Here is a 19,427-nt window from a genome sequence, read left to right as displayed (position 1 = left end):
CTTTATCTGCCAGGAGCTCTGATATGATATGGTTATTTCCTGTTTCTGTTTTATCATCCAATTTATCCTTTTTGATAGAAATTAGCTATATAATTTTATCTTCCAAAATGAAAAGTTATCAACATAGCAAGTCAAGAACCAATTTGTCTTTTTCAACACCAGATTTCTGACATTTATGCATTTCTAAGTATCTATGCATTTATCCAAACATTCTCACTATTCCCAAATTCTTATAAAGCCACATTGTTATCTAAGCTTATTTCATAAAATTGCTGAATGACAGTAAAAAATGCGATTGAGTCACTATTCTGAAGATTTTTATTTTGTACAAAAAAATGTTTGCACTATTAAATAAGAAGTTCTGAATAGATCAGAATTCCAACGGCCAAAAGGTGCCCGTTCATAAACCTCTTAATAAGGTTCTGTTATTTCATTTAATAAGATAGCTAGATTAAAATAACAGCCATTATGTGTTACATCTTTTCCTGAACATATACCCTTTCATCTACACTGTTATCCATTTTAGGGGCCAAGACAATGAGTCATTCTTTGGATTTTTAAATTTCTTCAATTCTACTAGCTGGTCACTTTGGGCAAATAATTTTATTTTTCTGAGGCTATTTATTATTTTGTAAAATAGGAATAATACTAGTTGCCTGTCTGAGCAGTTTTAGGAAGCAAACAAATAGTCCATGGAAATAATTAGGTCAGTGTGCGTGAGACACAATACTTTTCTTCTCTTCATTACCTATCAAGCCTATAAAATGGATTTGCAAGCAATATCCATTTCAATTCAGTCATGGAAAATTTAAAAAATTATTTTTCCACCTCCAGAAATTCAGGATCTCAGCTTATCAGTGTGAAAACCCAGGCCAGCTACCTCTTCTACCTCAAGTGACTGGTTGCTATGCAAGTGACCTTTTTACTTCTGGGCTATGGGTAATGTGTCCTTCACCACTAGAATGAGTCTTCTTGGAAATTTGGGTTGGAGTGGGGAGAGCTCACAAATTGTTCTTTGCCTCTAGGTATCCTGTTCTTATTAACTGCTAGTTTTCAGAACTTGGGTAAAATCTCACAGTTAGGGCCAGGACTAGGGTAAGGCAAAGTGAGGTGTTTTGCAAAGTTTAGCTGGCACTCACTCTCAAGGAGATGCAAGATCTGAACAAATATAACTTTTTCTTCCTATCTACTGTATCATGGAAAAGTTTGGCCCTATTAAAGGAAAAAAAAAAAAGCCATACTCACTCTGTACTCACTATACAAAGATGTGACCAATTGTCTTAAGTAAAGAAGGGAGGATTGAGGGTGGAAAAGAAAAAAACGTGTTATCTTGGTCGATTTTTTATCAAACTCCCTTGCAATGCTTGTTGGGGCTTCAATGTCCATCCTTCACAGATTCTTGACGTGGAGGAGGCCCCACCAAAGATGGCACTCGAATGTTCAAAGCAAAGTGGGTACTTTGCAGGGTTTTGCTTGGTTTGGTATTGCTTTTGTCCTTATTCTTGGGCTTCCGAATCTGGGGTTCTGTCTCCCTGGGTTAAGTTATCCTAGCTCTTGCCCCAGATCACCGCCTCTTCTAACCCGCTGGAGTCCAGCCTTTCAAAAATTGAATTTGGGGCAGGAGGCCTCCTGAGCGCAGCTGTCCCTGGAGCCGCCGGCGGCGAGCCACCTGGTTGCGACTGTGAGCGCTGGGCGCAGGGCAGACACCTAGACGCCATGTCTGTGGATACGACCAGGTCCTTGGGGAAAGGTGAGTCCTCCCGATCGACCCTGGCCCGCAGACAGGGGGAGCCAGGTGACTGGGCTGCTGGCTCTGGGGAGGGCTGACAGGCGTTAACCTGTAGGTCAGCGGAGCTGGGAGGAACTTGGAGGGCTCCCCTGCACCAAAGCCACGTGCGAAACTGTCCCCTGTGGGACCTGGGAGGCTGAGCGCAGAGCTTTGGAGGGGAGTGAGCCCCTCTCCTCACGGAGCTAACCCGCCTCTGCGTCCTCCGCCCCTCTCGCCCTGCAGGAAGCTGTCCCCCAGGGCCAGTACCTGAAGGTACAATCCGCGTCTACAGCATGAGGTTCTGCCCCTACTCGCACAGGACACGGCTCGTCCTCAAAGCCAAAGGCATCAGGTGAGGAGCTGGAGCCAAGGCTGCCCTGATAAAGCCCAGCGCTCCCCAGGCAGGGGGAATATTTACAATCCGGGGCACCCTCAGATTTTAGACGGGGCTCCCGGTCCTTTCCTCTGCAGCCAAAGTAAATGAAACACCCTTAAAATGAAAGTTGGGGTTTAAATGTCCATTCTTCACAGATTCTTTTTTTTCTTTTTTATTGTTGGTCGTTCAAAATATTACAAAGTTCTTGACATATCATATTTCACAGTTTGATTCAAGTGGGTTATGAACTCCCATTTTTACCCCGTATACAGATTGCTGAATCACATCAGTTACACTTCCATTGATTTACACATTGCCATTCTAGTGTCTGTTGTATTCTGCTGCCTTTCCTATCCTCTACTATCCCCCCTCCCCTCCCCTCCCCTCCCCTCTTCTCTCTCTACCCCCTCTACCGTAAATCATTTCTTCCATTTGTATTATTCTTCCCTTACCCCTCACTTCCTCTTGTATGTAATTTTGTATAACCCTGAGGATCACCTTCCCTTTCCATGCAATTTCCCTTCTCTTTCTCTTTCCCTCCCACCTCTCATTCCTGTTTAATGTTAATCTTCTTCTCATGCTCTTCGTCCCTACTCTGTCCTTAGTTACTCCCCTTACATCAAAGAAGACATTTGGCATTTGTTTTTTAGGGATTGGCTAGCTTCACTTAGCATAATCTGCTCTAATGCCATCCATTTCCCTCCAAATTCTATGATTTTGTCATTTTTTAATGCAGAGTAATATTCCATTGTGTATAAATGCCACATTTTTTAATCCATTCATCTATTGAAGGGCATCTAGGTTGGTTCCACAATCTTGCTATCGTCTTCACAGATTCTTGACGTGGAGGTGGCCACACCACCTGTGGTACCCAAACGTCCAAAGCAAGGGTACCTTTCCAGCCCTCCTGGAAGGCAGAGCTCTTTTCGGGTGCCTGTCCCTGCAGGGAACTTTCAGACAAAGCAGAGCAAACTGAATGATTGGTGGCTTTAACAAACTGGTTCCCTCTCCCATGTTTGTTTAGGAGGGGCACAGCCAAGGCTATGTAAGCCTTCTCCAGCTGCTCCCTTGGATGGGGTCCCCACCCCCACCCAGGCATCTTAGGTGGACCCTGTTCTTTATTGTGCTCACTGCATCCAACACCGATCTTTCCTCCTAGTCCCTCCTTTTCGGCCCCTGCCCCCACACTACTGCAACATGTCCTCCAAAACTGTGAGCTTGGGAAGGTAGGGACCTACCCTAGAAGAGAGCCCGGCACATAGTAGGCACTCAAAAAGTGTTTCTTAAATGAAGGAATGAACCATTCCAAAAATTGAAATAGAAGGAACTGCTACCAACAGGTGTCTCTAAGGTTCCGGTATACCTGAGAAGTGGGTACCTATCCTTCTAGAAAGAATTTTGCAGATGAACTCCTTCAGGTTTGGATTGAGAAGGTTAAGCAACTTTGCTGGGATGTGGACTGTTTGAGTCCACCAACCTGAAGTTCAAAGGTAGAGAATGGGTCACTTCAGGCTCTCACTCTTGTCTCAAAGAGTCCATCATGGGGACAGGGGGCATACAGCATTTTCAGATTCGCATCAGAAAATACAGAGATAGGTGCAGAGATGCTTTACATAAAATGATGTTGAGTGTATATGACATGTATTTCCAGATTCTTCCCTTTTGCTCAAATATAATTGCCTTTAAGGTTACCTGTTTTTAAAGAAAAATAATAGCAACCCAATATTTTGCCTATTTGGGGACAAATTGGCAGCTTAGGAACTGATGATGTAAATATTTCTTTAAAGCAGTTTCTTCACCTTAGCACTGTTGACATTTTGATTCGGATGATTCTTTGTTGGGGAGGGGGAGGAAGGGCTGTTTTGAAAATAGTTGCCTTTTACCTATTAGATTATAGTAGTTGTTGCCAAAAAATGTCTCCAAAGGTTGCTAAATGTTCCTTGGGGAGGTGTGGTGGCAAAAGTCACCTGATTGAGCACTGCTGCTTTTAATATAATTTATTAGACCTAGCAAAGAATGTACTCATTTGCTTTCTTTAATCTTTTTAAACATTATGTGACTGTCTCTGATAACTTTATAGGCTTGAACCTCTAATAATTATAATTAAAAATAAGAATTAAAAGCTTATTGTATACTAATGTACAAAGCACTGTCCCAAATAATTCATAGTCACTTCCTTGATCATCACAACAGTGCCAAGAGATGGGGACAGTTTATCACCCTCCTTTTATAATTAAGGACACAGAGCACAGAAGGTGAGGGAGTGTGGCCAAGGTCTTGGGCTAGTCTGTCCAGTTTGGTGCCTGAACTTGTACTTTTCATTGTTAACATTTTCCACAACATATCATGACATATTAACACCAGATTTGTATTTTTAAGCTTTAAAATGTCCTAAACTCTCTAATGCCATGGTTCAGTGTACAAACACTGAGTCAGTCTGCTTGGCTCTGATCTTGACTCTGCTCGTCTTAGCACAAGGCATTGGGCACCAGATTCAACCTCCAGTTTTATTTCCTAGGAAGTGGGGAATCCCGAGGAACAAATGGGATCAGGCATAGAAAACATCTAACACCTTTTACTGAAGGAATGAAGACAGTGATGTAATATAGTTTATACAAAACTTGAACTTTTTTGAAAAAACTGCTATAATCACAAATTTTAATTTTATAATTGATTATTTCAAGATGGGCATCTGCCTACATACACATTTTTATTCTGTCTTCTTTTGTTGTTGCTTTTTAAGACACGAAGTTATCAACATTAACCTGAGAAACAAGCCTGATTGGTACTTTACAAAACACCCTTTTGGCCAAGTTCCTGTCCTGGAGACCAGCCAATGTCAACTGATCTATGAGTCTGTCATCACATGTGAATACCTGGATGATGCTTACCCAGGACGGAGGCTCTTCCCATATGACCCTTATGAACGAGCACGCCAGAAGATGTTATTGGAGCTATTCTGTAAGGTATATTTGATTTTAAAGAGCCACTTAACAGTCTATTTGACTTTGCGTGTCTTTGCCAAATTTCAACCCATTGTAAAGTCAAATCATTGGTGAAATGGTTTTATTTTAATACCATTTGAGCCTCAGGGGAATAATTGCCATGGAATTAGAGTAGGGTCTGACCACTGATAGTAAAGGTTGAAGGCTTATTAACTCCTAGGTGCGTTTCCATTTCAACTGGCAGTCTTGGCAGGTCTGACTGCCACATGGTAATGACCATGTGAATTGAAGTAGGGATACTGACTGAAAACTGGTGATCCTTTAAAGAGAGTATTTTCTAAACATCATAGAGTGAGAAGATTATGCATGAAAGGGAATTGCCCTTTAAATGGGGCAAGGATTCCGCTATCCAGGAAATATGAAGAAGGGAGAAAAGAGGGCAGCTATTGATAATGAAAGAAGAGGTGTTGGAGACATTTTAAGGTAATTCTCTTTGGAAAGAAACGATAACCAATGGCGTTAATAGTACACATAAATTGATGTCCATGCACTGCCCTAACTACTTCAGAGGCCAACTTATTTCATTCCACATCTGCTCTTTGAGATGGGTACTTTTATCATATGTATTTTTCAGATGAGAACACTGAGGCTTAGAGAGGTTAAGCATCTTCTCTAAGCCTCAGTGTACAGCATAGAAATAGCCAATCAAGTAAGGAGTGCTGAACCCCTGTTAAAGCACCTTATTTTCCTGAGTACTTTAAGAAGTGGGTTCCTGCATAACCTTGTGCCCCTTGAAGGGAGCTGGGCACTCTGATCGAGGTGTGTGGGTGTTGGTCTGTTCTGTTTTGTAAAGCTCGGCTGCAGTTTTAGGCAGGTCAGGAACATGGTTCCCACAGACTGCTCCACTAAGAACCTGTGTCCTTTGAATAGGTCCCACAGTTGACTAAGGAGTGTCTGGTAGCGTTGAGATGTGGGAGAGAATGTGCTGATCTGAAGATATCCCTGCGTCAGGAATTCTGCAACCTGGAGGAGGTACAAAAAGGGGCCCCTCTCATGGTCAGGTGGATTGGAGAAAGCCATGCAGGGTCTCTGGATGGTCACTCTGACTCCTTCTACTTTAAAGGCTTATTTTTTTTTTTTTTTTGCCAGACTCTGCTAAGTACCACAGATCATCACCTTCCACTGACATGCTTTGGAATTATTCTTAAAAATCTGGTAGGAGGGTACAATTTGAACCAAGTGCTTCCTTTTCTGGAGTCACCATGTTTCCTGAGTATCTCAGAAAATGCACAGCTTTTCTGGCTTCTGCCTGGGAGGCCAGGATATTAGCTAGGGATTGTGTTTGGCTGCTGGTGGGCCTAACTATTCTGTATTTATCTTATAAAAGTTTATTCTCTCACATCAAAAAGCCAGAGGTAAACCTGGCATCATGGCACACACTTGTAATCCCAGCTGCTTGAGAGGCTGAGGAAGAGGCTAGCCTGGACAACTTAACAAGACCCTGTCTCAAAAAAAAAAAAAAAAAAAAAACAAAAACCAAGATGGGAGACTGGGAGTGTAGCTCAGGCTTAGTGGTACAGCATTTGGCTAGCATGCATGAAGTCCTCAATTCAGCCCCCTGGCGCTGGGGAAAGCCACAGGTAGATAGTTCAGGGCCATTTGGTGGCTTCCTTATAAAATTACCCTGTACTGAGACTCTTTCTCTCTTTCAGTTTTCTCGTCTTTAGTGCAAGGTTTTCATCCTCAAAATGACAAGATTGCTGCTGGAACTGCAGTCATTACATCCCAATTCCAGGTTCTGGAAAGGAGAGTAAAGAGGAAAAAAAAAAAAAAAGGCAAATGGTGACGCTCCTTTAAAGGACTTTTCCTTGAAAAGTGACTGCTTAAACAGAATCTAGTTGTAGGGTCCTAACTATTTTCAGAGGAGGCTGGGAAATTTGTCTTTTATCTGGGATACTCTGAATAAAGTTAGTGTTGTGTAATTAAGGAAGAAAAAGTGGGTGTGGGTGGACAAGGAGCAATCTCTGCCAGTAGATTCTAAGTACTGGAGCTACTTACTCCTTACCTCTAGAAAAATCTGGAAGGTGGTTTTTGGCTTCCTTTATCTTTGTTCCAGAAATCGGTAAATACCTTGGATGGATGCATCGTTTCTTCATTGGTAGCCAGAAAATGCATTTTTCGCCCCTGAAGGGAAGGCTGGTTATTAATACTCTTTCATTTGACCTTTGTCAAGTGGAAGCAGTATAAATTTATACACACTTCATTCCTTATCTTAGATTTGCATAATTGCAGTACTTGTGGATGATGAAGTCACGAGTAAACAATATCAACCTTTTGTCTGGGGTCCTGGGCTGTGGCCTTGACGCCAAAGAGGCCTGTGATATGGGAGAAGGAGTCTTGGGTCTTAGACTGACTTTATTGGGTTCCAGAACCCTCAGCCAGAGGAGGCCTGGTGCTGGCTCCAGATCTATTTCCCTCAACTCTCCATTTAGAGGATGGCTGAACTTTGTAAAGTGCAGGTTACTAAATGATATATAAAATTATGGTGGAGGAACAGGTTTCCTTCACCTGGGGCTCTGTTCAGCACAAGGGAACCTGTATTTTTTGCCTTGCATAATGCTGCAGGTACTTGGCATTCACTGCTTCATTTGCTCTTTTCAACAACCATTTCAACCTGAATGTACTAGTCCTACTTTGCAAATTAGAGTGGCCTCATCCCCAATCATTGAGCCACATCCCCAGCATTTTTATTTTTTTATTTTGAGACAGGGCTTTTCTTAGTTGCTCAGGGGCTCACTAAATTGCTGAGGCTGGCTTTGAACTTGTGATCCTCCTGCCTCAGCCTCCCAAGCCTCTGGGATTATAGGCATGCATCAACCTTCATGTGTTTTAAAATGCTCATCCCAGCAACAGTGAGGAGGATGGGTAAGGGGGCCAACAGGACCACAATCAAGAGGGTTGGAGAGGGGGAGATTTTAAGAGTTAAAGATGAGATGGAACCTGGTGAAGGAGCTGAAGTTATAGAAGTTGGTGTTCAAGTTTGTGTTTGTAGCCAGTAAATGTGATGCTTTTCACTGAAAGAGGTTTGGAAGGAGGATTCATTTTGCTCTGTTTGGGGTACTGATGGGATATTCCTGGAAACAGAGCTTAGGAGAGTGATATGGGACAATTTTACTAGCTAGGAGCATTAACCCCAAATCAGTAGGGTGGTCATAAATGTTTAAGAACCAACTCTCTGAAATAAAGAAGGGGGAAAGTCCCTGATTTTTAGCTTTTGCCAATTTCAATGGTGTAAATCCCCTCCCAAGGCTGATTTTAAGCTACCCATGTGCTGCCTCTGAATTCAGAGTTGGAAAGAGGTGTGGGCAGCTGGCTCTAGTTCATCACTAATAACACATTCAATTTTATCTTTAGTTACCTGAGCCCCAGAAATACCTGTTGCTAACCACCCAAGGACCAAGTAGCTTTCACTGATGTTACTGAAGGACCACAAAATATGTGGCGTTATCCTAACAGGTTTGAATGTGGTTTTTGTCCCACAGAATGTTAACAAGAATATTAGCTACAATGAAGGCAATGTCAGAATCTGAAAACATGACCAGTGGACTTGTGTTATTTGATTAATTCCTCTAAATATCAATGTATTGACTCTAAGGAGACTCTAGTGAAATTGAAACTTGTCAGAATAATTCTAATAGCAACAACCCCGACACATAACTCTTTCACATGGCTTTGTACAATCAGGATTTTATATGAGCTAGAAATATATTGAATACCCGTGGTCTTTCTGAGTGATAAATGGGCCAAGATTTCAATATACAATCTGCCATGTTACCTCCAGGCACAATGCTGTTCACATTTTGCAATTTTAAACTCTGACACTTTTTTTTTCTTTTGAAATAAGTACCCTGTCTGGTTTTAAAGTTTTTTTCTTGAAAAACCCAGTTCATTAAGATTGAAGATTTATTATTACATAGCCACATTTTTTTCTATAATATTTTCACATTTCTTTGAGATCTATTACCACTGCTTTTATTATTGAACCAGCAGGCTCTCCGCTCGCTTTCCTCTACTGAACATTGGCATGAGTTTTAAAACTGTTGGGATGCCCTGGGCTAAACACACTTTAAATCTGTCTTCAAACAGATTTTCTAGCTTTTCTTGAATCATTAATTGAAGTGGCACACATTTTTTAGCTTTCTTCTCTTTTTTTACAGTATTACTGACTTTTCCATTTCAAAATAGCATTTGGACCAGTCTTGGTTTTGTCTTTGTGGATTTCAGTTTGACAGGACCTTTCAGTAGCTCTTTTTCACCAGGGAGTTCATTCAGAACGTTTTATGGAAGTCAAGTCCAGTGCACTGAAGGGCAGGACTTGGCTGGATTTCTGTGACGCTTCACATGCTTTCTTTCATTCAGTGTCCACATTTTGGCTATGGCTTGGTTCCTTCCCAGTCATCATCAGACTCAGTACAGGAGAGTGAGAGTGAGCAGGTGACATAACCCTGAAACAGCGCACTGGGAATGAGGACCTGCATCAGCAACTACCCTTCTGGTAGCCGAAGGACACCATGCTTTTGCTTCTTGGCATTCATGAACCGGCTTTGTCCTAGGTTCCTTTGCATTCCATGCTGCCAAATCTGGTGCAGCACTTTACATGAGGTCAAATTTGCATAATTTGTGTGAGCATCATTCAGGAGCATCTGTGGTTACTTTCTTTTGGAGGGGAAGGTACTAGGGATGGAACCCAGGGATGCTCTCCCACTGAATTAGATCCCTGCCCTTTTTATTCTTGATTTGGAGATCGAGTCTCACTGAATTGCAGAAGCTGGCCTTGAACTTGCAATCCTCCCTGCCCTTGGCTTCCCAAGCAGCTGGGGTTATAGGTGTGCACCACCATGCCTGGCATACTTTGTTGATTCTAAATTTTACCTGTAATCTTTACTTTTAATCTGTCCTTTTTCCTCTCCAAAAGAAAGACATTTTAGCCCATTAGGTTCTATTGTCTTGTTTTATTTTTTTTTTTTGGCAGGGGGAGGGGTTTGGTACTGGGGATTGAACTCAGGGGCACTGGAACAATGAGCCACATCCCCAGCCCAACTTTGTATTTTATTTAGAAACCGGGTCTCACTGAGTTGCTTAACACCTTGCTTTTGCTGAGGCTGACTTTGAACTTTCCATCCTCCTGCCTCAGCCTCTTGAGCTGCTGGGTGGGGTTACAGGCATACATCACCATGCCTGGCTGTCTTGGTGAAGTTTCACTGTTGTTCTTCTTTAATTTTTATTAATTTCAAAGTTGAAATTATTTATGTTGTTTGTTTCTCCTTTAATATCACTAAGATAGGAAGAAAAGAAAGTTTATACTTGGCTAATTCTTTATTGAAAATAATCTGTAGTCTTTTACCACAAAGTATCTACAACCTAATGTTATTTTTTATCAACTAGGTTGACACATTTACAAACTAAACCTACTGTTACTAGTTATTTTTATAATAGTTTTGTTGAGATATAATTGATGTATCATGAAAATTTCTTTTCCTGTTTTTTTTCTTTTGTGTGTGTGGTGGTGGTGGGGGGTAGAGATTAAATCCAGGGGCACTTTAGCACATTACCAATGAGCTACATTTCCAGCCATTTTTATTTTTTATTTTGAGAAAGGGTCTCATTAAGTGGCTGAGAGTCTTGCCAAGTTGCCCAGGCTGGCCTCTACATTGTGATCTTACTGTCTCAACTTCCCTAGTTGCTAGGATTATAGGCCTATGCCTTTTCTTTTAATAGCCTTCTGCTATACCATGTCCCACCATGTAAATAATAGAATAATACTTATTTTCATTATTTAAAAGCTAATTTTACTTTTCTCCAATTATAAATGAATATACTTTTGTTTTCTATCCTTTTTTGCTATGTATATTTTTATGTACTTAAAATGTGTTGCTATAAAACTTACCATTACATAAGGATTTTTCTCATATTCTGTAACCTCTATATTTATATATGTAAGGGTGCTTATTAGAGAAAAAAATATTTATGATGGCAAAAAAATAGAAATCATAACATCCATTAGGTGGAGGATGGATAAATAAATTATATTCATTTTGTGGAATTCTGTGGAGTAGTTACAAATGATACTGGGGAATGACAATAGCCAGATTATATTGTTATATTATGTGCATGTGTGAATGTGTAATAACAAATGCTACTATTTACAGCCAAAATGCATCAGTAAAAAAATATGAAAAAGAAATGAATGCAGTTGAGCTGGGCGTGGTGTCACCTGTAATCCCGGCAACTGGGGAGGTTGAGACAAGAGGATTACAAGTTCAAGGCCAGCTGGGCAACTTGGCAAGACCCTGTTTCAAAATAAAAATTTAAAAAGGGCTTGGGGTACAGATTGGTGGTGCTTGCCTAGCATGTTTGGGGTCCTGGTTCAATCCCTAGCACTGGATTGGGGTGGGGAGAATACAGTGTATCTCTGTGTACTGACATGAAAAGTTTGCCTAGAAACATTTAAGTAAATCACACAGTAATACAGGTAGCATGGTCCCATTTTAATAATCAAAACCCCCCACAATATATGTGAATATATACATGAGAACAAATGCCCAGGAAAGTGTCTGGAGGGACACATGTTGAACTCCAGATAGTGGCTTCCACTGGGAAGGGCACTGATTACAGCTCCGTTGGAAAGAGAAGTGGGTCAAGGGCAGGGAGTGGGGGAGGGAGGATCTTTGCTTTTATGCTATTTTTTGTGTTTGAATTTTTTAAAGGTAATAACAATGCATTTCTGTGTTAGATGTGTAATTTTTAAAATAGATGAAAATCACTTTCAGTGTCTACATAATTTGCCATATGTGTAAAACAAATAGTTGTTCATCCCACACCCTGGTTAGGGGTGTCGAAATGTTCTGAGTCCTTTGCCGTTATGAATGGGCCATGAGGAGTGCAGCTTCTTGGCTCAGAAATCGTTTTCTGTTTTAGAACATGCCATTGGGCGAAACTCTTGGGAATGGAAATACCAGATCAAAGGGGCTGCATGTTTGGGGGGTTCCAGCCATATATTACTAAATGGCTTCTCAAAAGACTTGTGATGTGTGACCTTTACACCCCTCTCCAAGCAGTCTATGAGAATGCTCTAGGTACCATCTCCTTTAGGGATTTCATTCACAAAGATACTTGCTTGTTTTAGAGAGCTAAATAGCAATTTCTCCTTTTTGACTTAACACACACACACACACACACACACACACACACACACACACACTGTGCTGGGGAAATGAACCCAGGGCCCTGCACGTTCAAGGCAAGCACTCTACCATTTAGCTACACTCTGAGCCCTTTGTATTACTTTGATTGCATCTGAAGTGGGAGGTTTCCCCAAAGTATGTCATCGCTTTGTATTTGGTTTTGTGAACGTTGTCTCTTCAAGGGATGTTGTCCATCTGCCTCTCAAGACCTTATTGATTTTCCTTGTCTATTTGTAGTAGTTCCTTTAAAAGAGTTCCTTATGTATAAAATCTACTTGTTTTAAAAACTCATTTTTTACTTTAACTTTTAATTTATCTCTTTTATGTATATAGAAATGTAACATTTAAAAATATTGTTCTGTAAGTCTTTCCTGATAAGCTTTTTTCCACTGATTTTTATGCATAGAAATCCCTCCCCCTTCAGAGAGGTGATAAATATTCGCCAAATTTGCATACGCTATTCATCACTTTACCGAATTTGACTGGCATTACCTAGTGTTACAAAGATACTTTGAACAAAATAATTAGGGCCATTAAAAGGATTATAGGATAGAATTTTCACTGCCCCTTTAAGCTCCAAATGTTGACAGGCTGTATTCTGCATCTTCATGGGACAATCTTGATCGTAACTGAGGGGCAGCAGGAGGGGCAGGTTCTGCATAAACCCTACTTCTAATGCTGTTTCATAGAGGAGAAGATGATTCATTTTACTGAGACTCTGTTCATTGGATCCTCAGCTGTCTCAGTGTAGCAGGGACCTGAATTTACATCTTGAGAATTTTCACTTATCTTTTATGAACTCAAAAGATTTATGGGAAGAAAAAAATTGAGTGCTTTGCCGCGGCATCTGGATAAGCACTTGTGTTGTACTGCTCACATATTGGTAGGTGACTTCATGTTTTGGGGGAGGGAGGGCTGCTTCTTAAGAATAATTTCCAGCTGGGTGTACACACCAGTAACCCTATGGACTCCGGAGGCTGAGGCAGGAGGATCACACGTTCAAAGCCAGCCTCAGCAATTTAGTGAGGCCCTAAGCAACTTATCAAGACCTTGTCTTAAAATTTAAAAAAAAAAAAAATTAAAAGGGCTGGGGATGTGGCTCAGTGGTAAAGCTCCACTGGGCTCAATCTCCTGTACCAAAGATGATGATGATGATGATGATGATGATGAGGAGGAGGAGGAGGAGGAGGAGGAGGAGGAGAGCCGACCACCACGACCATAAGGCCAGGGATTTCTGTCAATGATGATGGTAAAGGGCAGCCCCTTCAAGGTTTGAAGCTCAGTTATTGAGGCTGCACCTGAGAGTCTGAAATCTTAATCTGGAGGTTTTTTTTTTTTTTTTTTTACATTGTCTTGATTTAGAAAGTCTGGGGTTCGCTTCTCTTTTATGAGTTTGCTTCTGTCTTGAAAGCATTGCCGATTTCTTTTTCCTTCCTTTGAACCTACGGGAGGGAGGCACGGCCACTGCGCCGCTCCACTGATGACCACTAGAGGGAGACCCGAGTGCTTCCTCCTCCGCTCTCGCTCCTGTGGACCTGAAGGACTGACTTTCCATCTTCCTCCCGCTGGGGGCGCCCGAAGGCCTGGAAGAAGAGGAAGGGCTTTTCCAGCCAGGCCTTTCAGGTTCAGAGGGTGGGAAGGAAGAGTGCACCTTCCTCATGCCAGAAAGGCCTTCCTTCTTTGGGGCATTGCGCACTAGTTTTCCCTCATTAAGTCTGTAGCCTTATTTTTAAGTGATTTGGAAAACAGAACATTTTAAAATAGATTTTTGTAGTATTCCAGAACCTCAAATGCCTTTTTTTTTTTTTTTTTTTTCAAAATGCTTCCCTCACAATGTCTGGGACTCTAATTTTAAATGTCTGAAAAGTACCAGGTTTGTATAGAAGAGAGCTCTCCTATTGGGAGTCCTAAAGAATTGCAAGAATCCTCCAAGGAGGCCTGGCCAGGGTGTTCTGCATCCCTGGGATTCATCAGTAAAGGAGGCAGAACTCTGTGCTCGTTGATGGGCAGACAAGTTTCTTTAGGAATTTTTAGATTTGCTTAAAATTGGTGGGGAAATGCTGTCTGGGGCAGGGCTCAAGGGTCTGCAGCAGTGGAGTGGGGGGCTCAGTAGCAGAGCACTTACCCAGCATGTAGGAGGCCCTTTTTTGTCCACAGAACTAAAAAAGAAAATAAAAACAAAAACAAAAATACTCTGGCACTGTATTGAGAGTTGCGGCAGTTTTGATGTGGGCGGGTCAAGTTATCGCCGGCTCCGAGAGAGCTGAGGGGACGTGTATGGCCCTTTGAGGGCCTGGTGAAGGGCAGTTGATCTATTTTATCCACTAGCTCACGTGGATTCCACCCTCCTTGGTACTGAGAATTGAACCCAGGGCCTCGCACATGCTAGGGTCTCTACCAATGAGCCACTTTCCCAGCCATTTTAAAATTTCGAGACAGGGTCACTAAATTGCCTAGGCTCAGCTTAAACTTGGAGTCCTGCCTTCTCAGCCTCCCAAGTAACTGGTATTACAGGAGTGTGCCACCATACCTGGCTCATGTTGACTTTACTGTGCTGAGTACCTTGATTATTGCTTGTATTACTTTATGAGTATTTATATAATGTCTACAAGATCATATATTTCAAGGCATGCTCCTACTCTGAGTAAATAAATAGAAAACTTTAGAAATATATATTGAACAATTATCAATTACTAAGCAGTGATTCATTTATGAAATTTTATCACCATTTTATCAAAGGACCCATCTGATTCCATTAAATGTCTTTGTCTGATTTGCTTAACAAGGTCTTTTCCAAGAACATCCTGCTCTGTAAAGCAGAAGAATTATACAGTTGTTCCAGAGTCCAGTGGTTTAGATTTGGTTTTCATTTGTGCCATGAGTCCAATAACAAGTTGTGGCTCTTCATTCCAAAATCAGTGATAAAAGTTTGGGTATTTAGCTGGGTGCAGTGGTGCATACCTGAAACCCAGTAATTAAGGAGGCTGAGTCAGGAGGATCACAAGTCTAAGGCCAGCCTCAACAACTTAGCGAGGGAGGCCCTGAGCAATTTAGTGAGACCCTGTCTCAGAATAAAACGTTAAAAGGGATGGGGGTGTAGCTCAGTGGTTAAGTGTTCCCTGAGTACAATTCCCAGTACCTAAAACAAACAAACAACACACACACACACACAGAGTTTAGACACTTATTATCTATTCCTGGACATAAAGGGAGTTTTGAGCCTGCTGGAATCTATAAACACGGATATATTTGCTTCTTTCCCCTCTAAGCCAGATCTTGTTTATATGTGACTGAGGACACCTCTGGGTTTTTCATTGCGTAGCTTCTGCTGTCTTCATGCTGTTCTGTTAGCCTCCTTGAACAAGTGTTATCACCTAACATTTATCCAGACTTTCAGGACAACAATCCAGGGGATCTCTCTATGCCCACTGGGAAATATCAAGACTTAGACTTCAGGGCACCAAGACTTTCTTTCCCCTCTGAGAAGGGGTGGCGTGTAGAGAGCTCCTGATCTTTTGGCAGGAGGTATTTACTTGATTTCTGTGGATGCAGAATGAGGGGTCTCTGCTCTTATTCACCGAGCAGGGTCAGGCGGGTTTCCATGCATGTTATGTCACTCCCTCACCAGAATCTCTGACATCCCCACCATTTTATAGATGAGGACTTTGAGGCTTAGAGGAGAAAGGAGGTAAGTTGCTCTGGGTTCCATGTTAGATCAGAGGTAAAGCCTATTATAGGACAAGGTCTGGGGGCTCTAGAGCTTCCCTTCTTAGCTACAAGCCCATCACCATGCCCCTGCCAAGACAGCAAGCAGGCCTGGAGTGTGTCCTTGATGGTGCCATTCATTCCAGGTACCTAATTTACAGGATGCCTCTTAGTAAACCTCTGTCCCTCACTACAGCCCCAACATCTCAAGATGGAAACACCACAGAGTCACCTGGGCCACATTCTAAGCCCCAGCTGGGGGACGGATCTCTGGTTATGAGCTGTGTAGGCCAAAGCGAGTGGTTGCTGGATTCATCCGGGTAACGGACACCAGGAAGAGCTGGCCCAAAGACAGCCTCGCCAAGTGTGTTTGCTTTTTAGGGTTTTCAGGTGCTTTCTTTCATCCGTCTTTGATGATCTGTCTGTGGAGAGGGTATCTGTTTTCAGTAGAATCTATCTACCTGTGTTGATTTGTCCCATTTAGGAAAGAGAAATTTTATTTTAATGCAGATATTGATAATGTTGAGGGGACAGAGTGTGAAGTTCAGAGAACTCAAAAGAATGATGGATAATGCTGGGATTTGAGGGAGCTGCTCTTCCTGCCGTGGCTTTGAACTGATTGAGAAGGTGAAAGAGTGAGCGGTAGGAAGGCTACGTATGCCCTTTGTTATAGAGAAGAGCATGCTGGGAATGGGGTTCAGAACTACAGCAAGTGGGGCTCCTGACGATTCCTTCAGCATCAGGCTGAGGCTCCCAGGCCTCCAGGTCACGGGCAGCTCTGGGCTGAGGCTGGGCCTCCCACTCTAAACCCAGCTGGTGTGTGGAAGCCCAGCACCTGGAGCAGCCTGCTCCAGACTGGGGGAGCCACTGGGCCACTGGTTGTCTGTCCAGATTCTCCAGTCACTTGAGTTACAATGTCATTCCAGTGTTGGAAGGAGGGAGGGGACAGAATGCAGCCAGAAGTGTGGCCCTAGAGGAGGTGGAAGAAACCTCAGGAAGAAGGAAGAGACAGTCTCCTAAAAATGGGAAGAAGAATTGAAGCCTCCATCTCCCTCTTTGGGAATGTATCTGATATTTATAGTTAATGTCTAGAAATACGCCGGCAGAGCTGTGAATTAACGTGCTTTTGTTCTGTTTGCCTTTCTAGATTCTGGACTATCAGAACACCACCTTCTTTGGTGGGGACCACATATCCATGATCGATTACCTCCTCTGGCCCTGGTTTGAGCGGCTGGATGTGTATGGGATAGCTGAGTAAGACCCTCGACCTTGTGGTGGCAAATACACTGAGTGACAATGTTTGAGATGGTCTATGTGCCAGTACCTCCCCTTGTGGGGGTGTCCCAGGATGTATAAAACCAAAGCAGGTTTTCAAGCCACCCATGTGCGCGTCCTTGTTCCAAATGCACCTGGGCTTTCCTCCCTCCACCTGCAGACTCAGGTGTTGCTTGCATCTCTTCGGGGAGACCCCATAAGCAAAAGCCTCTTGTAGCGCTTCACAGCCTGCTGTCCTGCCCAGTCCATCCGGTCCTGCTGCACTCATTGCCCAGCAGATACCACACACCCGAGTCACATCTCATGTCTATGAGGAATCTTCCCCCAGATAGGAATATCATTTTTATTTATTAATATATTTTTAATATCTTTATTTTATTTAATTTTTTTAATGTGGTGCTGAGGTTTGAATCCAGTATGCCTCACGTGTGCTAGGGCGAGCACTCTACCACTAAGCCACAACCCCGGCCTAGGAATATAATTTTTAAAAGGAACACATGATCAATGTTTAAATGCATGTACAAAATCACAACCACATTCCACAGAAGGGTAGGGATGTTTAAGGCCAAAGAAATAATAGCTCTGTAGCATCCTGAGCAGAACACAGGCTTTGTCATCCCAAAGCCCAGAGAGATGTTGGATAGGCCTAGGACTCGTGTTAATCCTGCCAGATGCAGGGATGGTGCTGGACATTTCTGATGTTTGGAAATCAGTAACATAATCAACTTGGATATTCGAACTCAACTCCAACATGTAAATGATAAGAACCTGTCTCCTCCAAAGACAGAGCATTGAACTCTAGATCAGGAAGGTTCACCACCAGTCCTGGACTGACCCTAGCCAGTTGTTACTGTAGCATGTCACCCTGCATGCCCTTGACCTAAATTCCTTGATCCATCTTTAGAGGGCCTGTTTTAGTCAGCTCTTTTGCTGCTGTGACTAAAGGACCAGCATAACTGTAGAGGAGGAAGAGTTTATTTGAGGACTCTTGGTTTCAGAGGTCTTAGTCCATAGACTAATGGCCAGCTCCATTCCTCAGGGCTCAAGGTGAGGCAGGACATCATGGTGGAAGTGTGGCAGAGGGAAACAGCTCCCATGGTGATCCAGAAGCAGAGAGAGAGAGAGAGAGAGAGAGAGAGAGAGAGAGAGAGAGAGAGAGAGAGAGAGACACTTCACTTTCTAGATACCAGTATATACACCAAAGCCATGTCCCAATTCCCACCTCCTCCAGCCACACCTCACCTCTTCAGTTACCACTCCATTAATCCCTATAAGGGGATTAAATCACCGATTGGTTTAAGACTCTTATAACCCAATCACTTCTCCTCTGAACCTTCTTGCACTGTCTCCCACATGAGCATTTGGGCACCCCTCACATCCAAACCATAACAGGGCCCTCAGTATCTCCATTATTTCAAGTCTCAGGATTGTTTTATTCACTTAAAAAGTATTTTTGGAAACTACTGTTTTTATCTTTTTCAAACTCCCTGAAGTAAAATCTGCAAATGACCTAAGAATGTTTTCTATTTTTTGTTAGTAAACAAGGAAATAGACACTTTATTTCCCCAGAGCCTCAGGCCACAAGTATCCCCCATATTATTAGAAGCAACAGATTCTGCAATTCCAAAACGTGTACAGCTATTTAAAAAAAATTTTTTTTCTTCAGTTAAGTGATTATGTTCACTTAAATATGATAACTGTATTAACCAGATTCCCCCCAAGAAACTCATTTTTGCTTTCTTGCAAATCTAAAAGGCAATAAGTGTCCCTCTTCCCAGTGTCTTCCCTGTGGGACGTGCTGACCCCTCTTTCCTGTCTTGCAGTTGTGTGAATCACACCCCAACGTTACGGCTCTGGATATCAGCTATGAAGCAGGACCCCACAGTCTGTGCTCTGCTCATGGATAAGAACGTTTTCCTGGGCTTCTTGAATCTCTATTTCCAGAACAACCCTAACGCCTTTGATTTTGGACTGATTTGCTGAGGTTCATGGTCCCCCATTCAACACCCAGAATTCCCAGCATTTTGTGATTCTGCATCAGGGATTGTCTCAGGAGTCAATCCGTCTCTCTTCCTTTTCTTTGAGGTTCCCAATAAAAATGGAAACAGAAAATG

General features: G+C 42.4%; 1 protein-coding gene across 1 annotated transcript; it reads left to right on the top strand.

Moving 5' to 3' along the window:
- Positions 1-708: 708 nt before the first annotated feature.
- Gsto2 (glutathione S-transferase omega 2) lies at positions 709-19,427 on the top strand. Its single transcript, XM_005333581.4, has 6 exons — positions 709-1,750; positions 2,012-2,120; positions 4,888-5,110; positions 6,020-6,121; positions 17,186-17,292; positions 19,137-19,427. The coding sequence occupies exons 1-6, from the start codon at positions 1,717-1,719 to the stop codon at positions 19,294-19,296; spliced, it is 735 nt and encodes a 244-aa protein (XP_005333638.1). The 5' UTR covers positions 709-1,716; the 3' UTR covers positions 19,297-19,427.

This window comes from Ictidomys tridecemlineatus, chromosome 1 (assembly GCF_052094955.1).
Source record: "Ictidomys tridecemlineatus isolate mIctTri1 chromosome 1, mIctTri1.hap1, whole genome shotgun sequence".
Lineage (NCBI taxonomy): Eukaryota > Metazoa > Chordata > Mammalia > Rodentia > Sciuridae > Ictidomys > Ictidomys tridecemlineatus.
Note: the sequence above shows the minus strand (reverse complement) of the source record. Positions and strands in the feature narration are given on the sequence as shown.